Source organism: the organism of the source record quoted next, unplaced genomic scaffold (assembly GCF_019419815.1).
Source record: "Pyrus x bretschneideri cultivar Hongxiangsu unplaced genomic scaffold, Pyrus_bretschneideri_v1 Contig32, whole genome shotgun sequence".
NCBI classification, from domain to species: domain Eukaryota; kingdom Viridiplantae; phylum Streptophyta; class Magnoliopsida; order Rosales; family Rosaceae; genus Pyrus; species Pyrus x bretschneideri.
In genome coordinates this window covers 2056120-2069700 of record NW_025999635.1, presented here as the reverse complement: position 1 = coordinate 2069700, position 13581 = coordinate 2056120, and the positions used below count along the sequence as shown (strand labels likewise).

Here is a 13581-nt window from a genome sequence, read left to right as displayed (position 1 = left end):
AGTAACCATTTTGGTGTATTTTAATGGGGCATGCCCAAAAGTCAAACAAATTTAATGGGGCATACAACAATTTTCACATAAAAATAATATATCAATACGGAAAAAAAATATACCAATGCGGAAAAAAAATAAAGTAAACCATTTTTGGTGTATTTTGAAAAGATTTCACGTGCGGCAAGCAACCCAATGTTTAAGGAAAATAACAAAAAGAAATTAAAATTTTTAATTTTAAATAAAAGTATTCAACCAATTTTATTTAATAGTTAGGACTAGGGGTGCAACTCCGGTGAGTTGGGCGGGTTGTGTCACATCCCGGCTCGGGGCGGATCACTTCCCGGGCCCGCTCCACCACCGTAGCACGATATTGTCCGCTTTGGGCTTACCATTCCCTCACGGTTTTATTTTTGGGAACTCACGAGCAACTTCCCAGTGGGTCACCCATCATAGGATTGCTCTAGCCCATTTCTCGCTTAACTTCAGAGTTTCTACTGAACTCGAAGCCAATGAGCTCCCAAAAGGCCTCGTGCTAGGTAGGGATAAGAAGATACATATAAGGATCACTCCCCTGGGCGATGTGGGATGTCACAATCCACCTCCCTTAGGGGCCCGACTTCCTCGTCGGCACACACGCGACCAGGGTTAGGCTCTGATACCAAATGTCACATCCCGGCCCGGGGCGGAACCACTTCTCGGGCTCGACTCCACTACCGTAGCACGATATTGTCCGCTTTGGGTCCCGACCATGCCCTCACGGTTTTGTTTCTGGGAACTCACACGAGAACTTCCCGATGGGTCACCCATCTTGGAAGTGCTCTCGCGCGCTACTTGCTTAACTTCAGAGTTCCTACGAAACCCGAAGGCAGTGAGCTCCCAAAAGGCTTCGTGCTAGGTAGGGATAGGAATATACATTTAAGGATCACTCCTCTGGACGATGTGGGATGTTACAATCCACCCCCTTTAGGGGCCCGACATCCTCGTCGACACACACGCGACCAGGGTTAGGCTTTGATACCAAATTGTCACATCCCGACCCGGGCGGGACCACTTCCCGGGCCCGCTCCACCACCGTAGCACGATATTGTCCGCTTTGGGCTTACCATTCCTTCACGGTTTTGTTTTTGGGAACTCACGAGCAACTTCCCAATGGGTCACCCATCATGAGATTGCTCTAGCCCCCTTCTCACTTAACTTCGGAGTTCCGATGGAACCCGAAGCCAGTGAGCTCCCAAAAGGCCTCGTGCTAGGTAGGAATAGGAATATACATTTAAGGATCACTCCCCTGGGCGATGTGGGATGTTACAGGTTGGAAGATCAATTCAATCATAACCCAACTTTTACAATTCAGACTCGCATTCCGGTTGGGTTTCATTTTGGTTCATTTGGTTACTTGGGTTGGGTTCGGGTTGCCCAACTTTTTCAAGTTTAATCTTGTAATAACTTAGTTTCCAAGAATTCCTAAAAAAATTAAGTCAAGTAGCATCAAGGCTAGCTAACTTTAATTTAATAAATCCATCTACTATAAAGCTTTAGGATTTAGAGACTACAAATATGGGCTAACTAATCAAAGCCTCTTATTTCCTAAAAACTTAAATAATTATAAAGGGTAATTTATTAAAAAGAATATTATAAAGTGCATTGGTTTTTGGACTTGGCTCACTTGGGTGTAGTATGATCATTAATTGATATGGGTTACAATCTGGTTAGATTGGGTTTGGTTAGTCGGGTTAGGTTGGGTTGGGGATGGATGGGCAAATAATGAACCCAACTCAACCCAATTAATGAACGGGTTGAAATTGGGTTGGGTTCGGGCATGTTATAACTCAAAAAAACCCACTTATTCGGGTTTAAAGTCGAGTTGGACATGGGTAGTTTCGGATTGGCCCAACCCAAATTGCATCCTTAGTTAGGACGAAAAAATAAATATCACATTTCACACACCGTAGTTAATGGAGCGTTGCCATCTGCCACATTGATTTTAGCCCCAAATCCAGATCCATGGTAAATACCATTAAAAATGGATGCAGAGTAGCATAATCATATCAACATATTCTAAATTAACCTCAACTATTAAAATAATTTGGTGAATTATAACTGTTATGACAGTAATTGTTCACAATTTACTATTTAAATGGATAGTATCTGCCACAAGTACACTCTCAAACCCAAATTCAAATGCATGTAAATGATCTTATAAGAGAAATTACAAAATGAGTAACAAATGGATCTTACAAGAGAAATTTAACACATTTCAATTTACCTAACTCTATTCTGTGTACTCCAACTGAAATTACACTTTTCAACCTAAAAAAAAAACTGAAAAAACTCCTTTTCCCCATAAATAGAATAACAATAGAAAAATAAATTTAAAAAAAAATCCCAGTTAAGAAAAGTCTCCCCACGTCAGCCAGTTTACTGTTTAGAACAATGTGAAGCTTTCAAGCCTATAGATTTCGTGCCGGCTCGGCGCAGGCCTCTATTCCCGCGGCTTCTGAAACTCCGTTCCGTTTCATCCTCGAAATGCGCCGTCTCCTCCAAAATTCGACCGACTGATATCTAACGCTGACTAAACGTCGTTACGTGTCAGTAACTTGCGAGAGTTCTCACCGCGCGGTTTTGCCGTTACTACCTCCATAAATCTTTCTGTCTTCGTTTTCTCAACACGCAAAATATCAAATTTGACCTTCCCCAAAAAAAGAAACCTTTACAAAACTTTCTCTCGGGGTTTTTGTCCATTTTCCCGTCTCCCAAACAATAATTTACGATTGGGAAGATTCGCATTTTCTCGGATCGAATTTCGTTCCGATTCCGACTTTCAACGGCGGAGTTTTGTTTTCCGATTGAGGGAGCGTTGATTAATTCTCTGCATGTCCGCGGCGACTCCGTCTTACTGGTGCTACAGTTGCAGGCGCTTCGTTAGGGTTTTCAACGACGCCGAAATCTCCACCGCCTCCGCCCTATCCTCCTCAGTGGTGTGCTCGGACTGCGAGAGTGGCTTTGTTGAGGAGATAGACAACCCGACCACCTCCGGAAACGTGGACTCGCGCCGCGGCAGGAGGTTTTCAGCTGCCGCGATGTACATGATTGGAGCCAACAACCGCTCGGTTTCCCGTCCGGATCATACTGCTTCTGTTCCGTCCGCCCCCCGAAGAGTTAGACGAAACAACGGTGACCGCTCGCCGTTCAATCCGGTAATCGTCCTCCGCGGAACAACGGCCGAAGGAGCCGTCACCACCGAGGAAGGCCGCGGATATGAGCTCTTTTACGACGATGGTAGCGGCTCTGGGCTCCGATCCTTGCCTACAACCATGTCCGAATTTCTACTCGGGTCTGGGTTCGACCGCCTACTCGAACAGCTATCGCAGTTCGAAATCAATGGAATGGGGCGATGCGAGCAGAGACCGGCGTCGAAGTCGGCGATTGAGTCAATGCCGACGATCAAGCTCGATGAGGCTCACATAACGGCGGAGCATCACTGCGCCGTTTGTAAAGAACCGTTCGAAGTTAACACCGAAGCTCAGGAAATGCCCTGCAAGCATATATACCACTCCGATTGTATACAGCCGTGGCTTGCGCTCCGGAATTCATGTCCGGTATGCAGGCACGAGCTACCGGCCGATTCGACGCCCGCTACGGGTCAGGGTCGAGGTCAGGAGGAGGACGAAAACGCGGGTCTGACAATCTGGAGGCTGCCAGGGGGCGGATTCGCGGTGGGGAGATTTAGCGGAGGGAGAAGAGGCGCTGAGAGAGAGCTGCCGGTAGTGTATACGGAGATGGACGGCGGGTTTAGCGGCGGCGGAGCTGCGAGGAGGATTTCGTGGTCAAGAAATGGACGAAGAGGGAGACAGAGCGGTGGGTTGAGGAGATTTTTCATGAATCTGTTTGGCTGCTTCAGCGGGGGTGTGTCGTCGTCGGCGAGTTCGAGTTCGGGTTCGGAGATGAGGGTGGGGACGCCGACGCCGCCACCATCGACGGGTCGTAGAAGAGTGAGGTTTATGGAATTGGAACCGACGGAGACATCGACGCCGAGGGGGCGGAGGACTTGGTCTACGGAGGTGAATAGCGGGATTGTGAGATGGTGACACGTGGAAAGTGTATGCCATATGCTTTTTTTGTCCGGGGAATTATGCTTATACGATAATGAGAGGATCTAAATTCAATTCTCGTTAAATGTAAATTTAACCTTATTATTGCTAGTACATTGTAATGTCAAACTTCCCGCCTCCCCTTTATGAAGTTTCTCGTCACCTAATAGAGGCAGTAGTCCCCTTTAGTGTAGGTGGTCGTCGCCTAATAGAGGCAGTAATTGGGGCCACGGGAGCTACTTGTGTAATATTGTTTGTTAAAAAAAAATATATATATATATATATATCATTTAAATGTACTGACTTGTCGGTTCAATAATTCACCCTTTTTCTAATTCAAAAGGTTTGTGAATGCATATCAATTTCAATTTCAGAATCGAAAATTTGAATTCCATATACTCGTGACGAATTTGGTATTTGTGAAATTGGATTATTTCATTTCAAAATTATGGGAGTTGTACCAAGAGAAGAAAAAAAAAATGTCATCCCATGGCTCTCTCTGCAACCATAAAATTTTATAGTTCTCAATTCTTTTGTGGGAGTAATATATTTAAGAGAGTTGTAATTGAAAAAGATAGTTACATATTTAAGTACAAAGTCAACAAGTCAATAATTAAGTGTGTATCAAAATTGATGCAACTTTTGAAATTTCAGATCGGATTCAAATTATTAATTGCATTTCAATTCCTATCCAAATTGCTTTCTTGTATTTTTGTATTTTTTTGAATTTTAAAACTATCGATTTTGGATTCCAATCGGATGAAATGTTTTCAGAATTATTTGGAGTCGAAATTAGTTTGTACCCCTAAATGTATGTCACACTACAGTTCTTGCATTGCTTAGAGGAAACTAATTGCTTGGAATCACAATAACGAATCATTCCGAAATAATGCTTTTGTCGAGTTCACATCGGACTGTTGTTTTTTCTTCTTGTATTTGCCATTTGGTGTGTGATCCATATGAGTCACGAAAATTGAGTGTACGTTTGCCAGATGCCAATAAATTCCAAATGGACAGTGACAGAGGAAAAAAGACAAGGCTTTCAGTATCCAAGTTAGAAATACAAGGTATCTTTCTACTGTTTAGGCTAGCTGGGTTTACAGCCTTTTCTGTACCCCCTCTCTTTTGGGTCGGAGAAATGTCGACAGATGCATCCTCCTTTCTCTCTCTCTCTCTCTCTCTCTCTCCTTCAATCGCGTAAACTCACTTCAAGTTATGTCATGAATGATTGCAATACCATGTAACCGATGACGTTTTATGACAAATATTTGTTGAATAGTTAGAGTAAGTTTTGAACATGCGATAACATTTAACAGAGTGACGATGTCAATGAGATTATACATTGGTTTTGAAAGAAAATCTCTCATGCAATGCACTCTAGTTTCTAGTTCTTGATGGGCAATTTCGGCATTCGAATGGATATGACATGCGAATACATTTGAATTATTAGATCAATAAACGGTTCTGACAGTGTTCGTATGTGAACGTTGCCAAACCCTATTTAGACAAGTACCTTGCTAGCATAGTTGACTACGAAGCCAATACACAAAATGGTCGTCTAGAGTTGCGAAGAAGCAAAGCATAGAACATGCCGGGTGTACCTTTTTGGTGCCAACAGTGTCTCGACCGAAACCGGTAAATATCTTGAAGGGATTTGGAACACGATTTGATTCGATCCTCATCTGATTTAATTGATTTGTTTCAGTTCTTTCTTTCACGCAAAATACGAACCGCACAACATGAAAGCTAGATGCCAAGAAAACATTTAGAACCATACATTTTGAGTTAGAGAGTCCATGAATTTTACCAGATGTTTTTTTTGTAGATAGGAGTAGACAGATTAGTGTTACATAAAAAGTTCCATGCAACTGGTGGCATTTATTTTTACTTTGAATGAGAGGTCCTAGGCTCGAATATTGTGGATAATGAATTCGATACCAAATTAAGTTGCATATTGTGTGGCTTAGCCGAACTCCCCCCTCTCTTAGTGTCAAAATATCGATGTATTAAAAAAATATTAAAGTTCTAGAGAGACAAGTCATGGTGACCCTAATAGCATCGATATTGTCCTCACTTAATCACCTGTGCAATTAATAAGTGTAGGTTTTTATGCAAAAGATCTCGATGCAATTAAAAGATGAACCATTTGATATAAGTTGTGATTTGTTATGTAAGATGGCATGGGACTCTTTGCTTTATTCAACACGTCGGACCACTTTGGAGTTGGCCAAACGTGGAGCTACGTCGGTCATGTTTGGAAGTGAACCCGATAATTTGGGCAAGATCTGAAAGCCCTCTCTAACACTATGTTAAAATTTCAGAGAGACAGACCGCAGTCCACTACTAATAGTATCGATATTGTCCACACTTAATTGCTCATGAGGTTTTTATATAAAAGACTTCAACACAATTAAAAGTAGAACTATAATTTGTTTTGTAAGATAATCGATGTTGGACCTTTTGTTTTATTCAACACATGAATACCTGAGAGGTTCAAATTTTCCCAATATCTTGCCTTCACTTATCTGTTCTTTACTGCTATAGAAATTGGCCCAAGAGTATTGCCCACGTCGACCCATAACCTTTATCCTTTCTCATACCCCAAAAGTAGATGGTTAGCCCATCTGCCCTCAACCCTTTCTCGATTTGTGACCCTCCAATATTATGCAAGGTTGATTGGGACAAGTCAAGACACGGATTTGAGTCTGTTCCATCGAGCTCCATGTTACAACTAAAATAGTTCGCAATATTTATAGAACTTTGATGAAAATTTTTTGGTATTATTTACTTTAACGGAAAATTATATTTTTATATTAAAAAATTAATTATGATATTATTCATTTTACTCTTCATTTTGTCATTGTCGTTAAAATTCAAAGTTTTCAAGTTTTTTTTCATTAGTTTTCCTTAATATTTATTGGTGCATCCCAATACCGGCTATAAAAATAAACATGTTAATCACTCTTAAATAATAATTTAATAATTAACATTCACATCACTTGATTTACAAAATTTAATTAACAAAATTTGATTTCTCAAGCATTACTCTCGAAAAAGTTCAATCCACCTAATCCATTAAACGACTTTTTAATTTTATATTATTTATTTTCTCAATATTTAAAGACATAGTTCGAATCTCATTTTCATGCTATACGAAACAAAAATGTTCATTCCACAAATTTATTTTGGATTCGATTTATGTTACTGGTAAATCAAGCAATAATGATTATGAAGAGGCTAAAATGCATCTTCAAATCTTTCTAATTTCTGAAAAACGAAGACACTAGCCAGTCTTTTTTTTTGAAAAAAATAAAAATGAAACATACATGGCACACTGCAATATTTAAAAGCTGTAGGTTGAAGACGGTGGAGATCATATGGTCGGGCTAATTACTTTGTCAAAGTCGTGGCTATATGCAGGTTGATGTGGGTATTTAATTAATTTTAAGTTGGGCCAAATATTTTTAACCTAATTTCAACAACCCCATAAAAATATATATAGTGGGCAAACGCTCTACACTTTCATTATTTATGTAACACTATTTCTGCCATGCAACACAACACTTCATGATGATGCGATTTAATGAAAAATAAAAAAAAGAAGATATTTTTAATAAATGTTACTTTACCTTTCAGTCATTGACTAGGTTTTTGTTTGTTTGTCTTTTTTTTTCTTCTTATCTTGTTCCGAGAAATATTTTTCAGTAGAAGTTTAAATTTAAAATTAATTAAAAATAATGAGAGAGATTCTGATGTAGGAGTCACACTTTTAATACGTCCATTCACGTATGAGTGAGATGACGTTATACTTAGCTTGGACAACCTATTCTAAGTCATAAAAAATATTCGAGATTTCACCCTAAAATTTACATTGCAAAGTAAACCCATGAAATTTTTTTTTAACTTTCTGTCGTAAGATTTACTATCAACACAACATACAGCTGAGACTGGGTAACAAAACTTGGAGAAAGAACAAAATAAGTCGGTGCCGATTGTCAAACCGCGTTTGCACAACAGAGTCTCTGAAAGAATCCAACTCACGTCACGTACGTATATAAAAACTTTGCATGCAACTTACCTTCCCTCTCCGGTCCCTTGAGTTTGTGAGATTGATTGAGAAAGCACACCCGATTCATTTGTTTGTTATATTGACTTCAATCTCCTCCAACTCTCTGGTCTTGTTAAAGCTAATCATCATTATTCAATCATAAAACTACTATCTTTAGTGACATCAAATCCAGTAGAATAATCAAAAGCATTTTTCACATATGTAGACTTAACCTTCTTTTTCTTAAAAAATGGATACTAGAAGCTTGTATCCTCATAATATAAATGTTAAAATTTAATTTTTGTGGAAAGAGTTAATTTTTTGTCGGATACATGTTATTCAGTAGCTATACGTTCAATATCATGTAAAAAATTAAACCGTCATGTTTTCTAGTTTAACATCATAACATGCAAGATAATTATGGGAAATGAAAAGTTGGATCATAGTGAAGTTCCCCTAAAATTTTCTCACTTTGTATACCAAAATTTCCACCAATTACGTGTGCCAAATCTTTGTCCCACTGTCTGGGAATAAAGGCGTCGGAGACTTTTAAAATATTTCCAGACCAACTTGTCCATGCATGCTAATAATGTTTGGTTTTTGGCCATTAATTCTACCAAGAAAACTTCAAACCCTAGAAAGTCAGGGCTCTTTTATTGGCATTGACAATGCAGATGGTCCCTTAGGGTAACCAAGCTAATGGACGCACTCAGGGACATGTGGTTGGCCATGCAAGCTTGAGTGCTTGAGTGATAATATATAAGGAAAACTAATGAAAAAGGTTTGAAAACTTTGAGTTTTAACAATAAAGACAAAATAAATGATAAAGTGAATAGTACTAGGATTGACTTTTTAGTGTAAAAATGTGGTTTTTCGTTAAAGTGAACAGTACCAGAAACTTTTCGTTAAAGTTCCCTAATATATATGCATGTAACTTGAAAGCCTTCAAACTATTAGGTCTAAAAGATTATCACCACAGGCTCGCAGCTATATCTTTCTTGTGAGACATTTAGTTTTGTCACTGCTCCTGTCAAAGCATGCCTAGGTATTGTGATTTCATCAGAGAACCCACACGATTCCATTTCAGTCTCTATCTTGTGATTTCATCAGAGAACCCACACGATTCCATTTCAGTCTCTATCTGTTTGGTATTAGGTGTGCTTCAAATTTATTTGAAGATTTTATCCTTGTCCGAACCAGCAAATTAGTTAAGTGGTATTCAAGCTTTTAGACGAGATTAGAGTGCATGAGCTATCACTCTTTATTTGGTGGATAATTGGGTACTCCAATCATTGATCAATTCTCGATAAATACAGAATTTTGGATTATTTAGACTCTACATTTGAGCGAAACTAGATTTATCTAGAATGAAAAACATTTTGCCACCAAAGATTGTAGAACATAAGAATAAATCGGAATGAAACTGCTAGTATTAGTGACTCAAATTGAATTTAGACGAAACAAGATTAACAATTTAACAGTATAATTTATCGTGTTATAGTTTGCATTTAAATTCTAAATTTGAATATTAAGACAATGATTGACGAGGGTCTAAATGATAGAAGTTACATTGACTGAATGAAAAACATGGTATATGGTAAGTCAAGATTGGCATGCAATAAAGCATTTCTGATTAAAGTAAAAGGTTTTGAGTGACATTTGGACTGATACAAGTAGTTGCGGTAGCTGCCTTCAAGACCAAAGTCAAGAGTTTACATGTATGCCGAAATTTTCAACATTAATGTTAATGCCGGTGGCAGTATAATATTGTTGAGCTTAAAAACAACTAAGCCTATTTGTTGCGTATGTCGAATAACTAATTAGTTAACTATGTCTTTCGATTGAATACGTGACGTGCCAACTGGTAAAACCTCACTCGCTGAGAAAAAAAAATGGGTTCGACTGTATGGACACAAATATTCAAGAGTTAAATAAGTGCATTGAATCGGTGTTAAATAAGTGCATTGAATTGGTAACAGGATGTATGGACATAAATATTCAAAAGAGTTAAATGTCTTGATTATAAATGTAGTTCAGTTGTTGGAGTGCCGAAATCTAAATGCACTTGTGAATATCCAATCATAAAATGGGGTTGACTTTAATGTATCGAACAATGTAACTTGGTAAAAGCTCACTCGCTGAGAGACTAATAAGATGACCCATTTCAACAAGGACTAAGAGATCCCTTGTTGACAAATTTGGATAGATAGTCAACCGAACTTGGAGCAGTGCTGTTAATCCAAACTGTAAGGCACATATCAATCACCTGACGATACAGTTCCAGTGTTATTTATCCAAACTGTAAGATGTCGTCGTTTTTCAACTACAATGTTGTTTATCTAAACTAGAAGATATGCTTGACGAAGTTAGGAATGTCGGTGTTATCTCAAAGATGAGAGGGTTTTGCATAAAGCAATAAATTGCGCAGGGCAGATATGTGTGTTATGTTGAAGGTCCAACAAATGTTGTAGAACCTCTTCAATTTATAGGAATGATTTTCACATTATTACAACATGCCGTAGTAGCTTCCTATCTGTGTTGTACTTCCTCGGCACCAAACCATCCTGACCTCTGCTAACACGCCCTAACCCCAATACTCCCAAATACCAGGGTAGGCACGTGCTGGCCGACACCCGAGGGTGATGAAGCCATTAAAAACATGCATACCGATAAAATATTTAATTAGAAATATATAAACCGATGCAGAATCATGTTCAGAGCATACAACTATTAAGAATAATATGGAAGGAATTATTATGAAAAGGTACGAACAAAAAAATGATACCTATACTGAGAAGACTCAAGAATATCTATGTTCTAGTCTTGACGCCACGATTATGTGCCTCGAATCTAAATCCTGAAAGGGGTGCAAAATAGAAAAGGTGAGCGGACCAAAGTTTATAATATTAGTACTAATAATAGGAAAACATTTTATTTTTTGAACATAATAACCCCCCGTTTTGAAAACATATATATATATATATATATATATATAATACTACATAGTAGGTTTTATGAAAACCCTAGCATGGAATGAAAAATGTTTGTAAAATCGATACGTATAAAACCATGCTTAAAAATGCTGAAAACGTCACCCGAAGGCGAATCTGTAAATCTTATCAGTAAAGTAATCAACTAAGGGTATCATAATCGCTCGAAGGCAGTACCTGTCTATCACTCGAAGGTGAAGCTGAATAACCTATCTATCACCCGAAGGTGAAGCTAAATAACCTGTCCATCAGCCGTAGGTGAAGCTGTATAAAATAGCATACATCCACACCAACACTAGCCTCAGTTAGTGAAGTTGTCTGATACCTCTTTCGGCAGTGAAGCTGGGGGTATATATAATATATCATATCTCACTCTTCCATCATCTGTGTCTTATGGCCATAAACAATACCCATGGTGTGCGGATGTGCCGTATGATAAACCACTAGGTAACTATTGAAAACATAACTCAAAACATCGTATCAAAACATCGAGGTTCAAAAGCTCAACCCTCGTTTCATAAATCATATAAAACCGTGAAAGCTATCCAACTCAAATCATTCTCATAAATCACATTCCATAATATTTCATAGGGTATAAAAACAATAGTATTAAACATTTTCTAGGTGTAAAACCAATAGTTTATAACGTTTCCTAAAACGTAAATTAAATAAATCATAATATAGAAATCCATAAAATATAAATCATATTCAAATCACAAACTATGCCATGTATGCTAGGTAATATTTATAAAAATATATAGGTAAAGAAGGGGTCTACTCACTAGTTTTCCATTGCCCAAAAGCCGCTCGAACTATCGAGGATGTGATCACTTCCGCCAACGTGCCTAAACACAATTAGGAACCTTTTAGTAAAACTATACTAAAACGCTATAATTTTGGAAAACGGATGGCAGATTCAGATTTTCCACATCGAGGAACCTCAGGTTTTCCTCCACGTGCCGCCCCGACTTGTCGGAAGATCCAACATCTCCAAAAATTTCTAAATTTGACAAGAATAAAGATCTCGATGAGAGGAACAACTTTCATACTTGCGACCAAGGCCAATTTGGCCAGAAAAAAACTTAATTTCATGAAAACCCGTCGAAACCCTAGATTTGGGTGTGCTTTGATTCGACCTCAATTCAAACTCTGACACCCCTAAACTTGTTTGGGCTTTGTTCCTAGGTTCAAGGTGAGTGGTTTGATGGTGGTAATGGTTGACAATGCTTTCATGATGGGCGAATCTCCTCCGTGACACCTTCGGAACCCACAAGTTCTGTTCTTCCTCAAACAGGGTCAATCTAGGTGGGGTTTTGGATGGAAATGAATGAGGGAAGGTTGGGTAGGTGTTTGGTAGTGGGGGTAGGCCGTGAATCGCCGGGAAAATGGACAGGAAACCCGTTGAAAATTGTTGCAGATGCAGGTTGGGTTGAGGGGAGGAACCGGGTCAAGGGTGATCCGGTGCTCCTCCACTCTCTCCTTTCCCATCCTTTCTTCTTTCCCCATTGGTCACTTTCTCTTTCCCTTCTTTCTGATCGGGTGTCCTGCCCCTCCTTTCTCTCATTTATATTTCATCTCCACCATTTAAAATTATAAAAACTATCATTTTTGGAGATATGTCTTTACATCTGCGTAAAGCTCGGCCACTCCTACTAGACTTAAGACTTTGAATCTAGCCCTCTTTCATGTTTAATTCATCATAGATCTTGATCAACTATGAACAATGATTAGCGGAATATTACGAACATTATGATTGTTCAATGATTAGCCGGTTATTACGAACCTTATCATTGTTCATTCTAATCCTTAACAATCTCACTCACTTTTGGACTCAATCAGATCCAATCTTGATCCCTAACGAATCAAATACTAATTAGGACTCGACTATCTCTTCCTGAGCTAGACATTAAGAATAGATGTGGATATTGGCAGTCTTCATTTTGGGCCAAACTCAAAGTTGTACTCGGACCATGTCTAATATTTTGGGTCCAAACAAATACATGTTTAATAGTTAATCAAATAATTGTCTACTAATAAGGTTTAAGAGTCGAGTTTCACCACTCAGTACTACAGTTTGGTGGTATTCCTCTTTATTTGGAAGTGAGTGGTCTTAGGTTTGAATCTCGTGGATACAAATTCGATACCAAATTAGGTTGCCCATTGTGTAGCTTAGCCGAACTTCCCTTTCGCTTAGTGTAAAAATACTGATGTATTAAAAAAAAAAAAAAAAGGGTCGAGACTCAAATTAATAACGACTAATGCTAGAGATATAAAAAAAAAATGCTAGAGAGATCATCTGTCGTTATTGAACCCATGTAAAAAACACCCTATTTGTGTTTGTATAAAACACTCTATCTGTGTTTGTATTCATTCACTCACTAATATAATGAGTATCGTACTATTTCTGAAAAAGCAGTAAAAAAATACAAAATAAATGTAAATTAAAAAAAAAAATCATTGA

The 13581-nt window shown here is 38.5% G+C and overlaps 1 protein-coding gene across 1 annotated transcript; it reads left to right on the top strand.

Annotated features, from left to right (window-relative positions):
• Positions 1-2142: 2142 nt before the first annotated feature.
• LOC103935623 (probable E3 ubiquitin-protein ligase RHC2A) lies at positions 2143-4381 on the top strand. Its single transcript, XM_009345416.3, has one exon. The coding sequence runs from the start codon at positions 2865-2867 to the stop codon at positions 4077-4079; it is 1215 nt and encodes a 404-aa protein (XP_009343691.2). The 5' UTR covers positions 2143-2864; the 3' UTR covers positions 4080-4381.
• Positions 4382-13581: the final 9200 nt, after the last annotated feature.

Excerpts from the sequence above, each read along its gene's own strand:
- LOC103935623 (XM_009345416.3), top strand. The coding sequence starts at position 2,865 with ATGTCCGCGGCGACTCCGTCTTACTGGTGCTACAGTTGCAGGCGCTTC.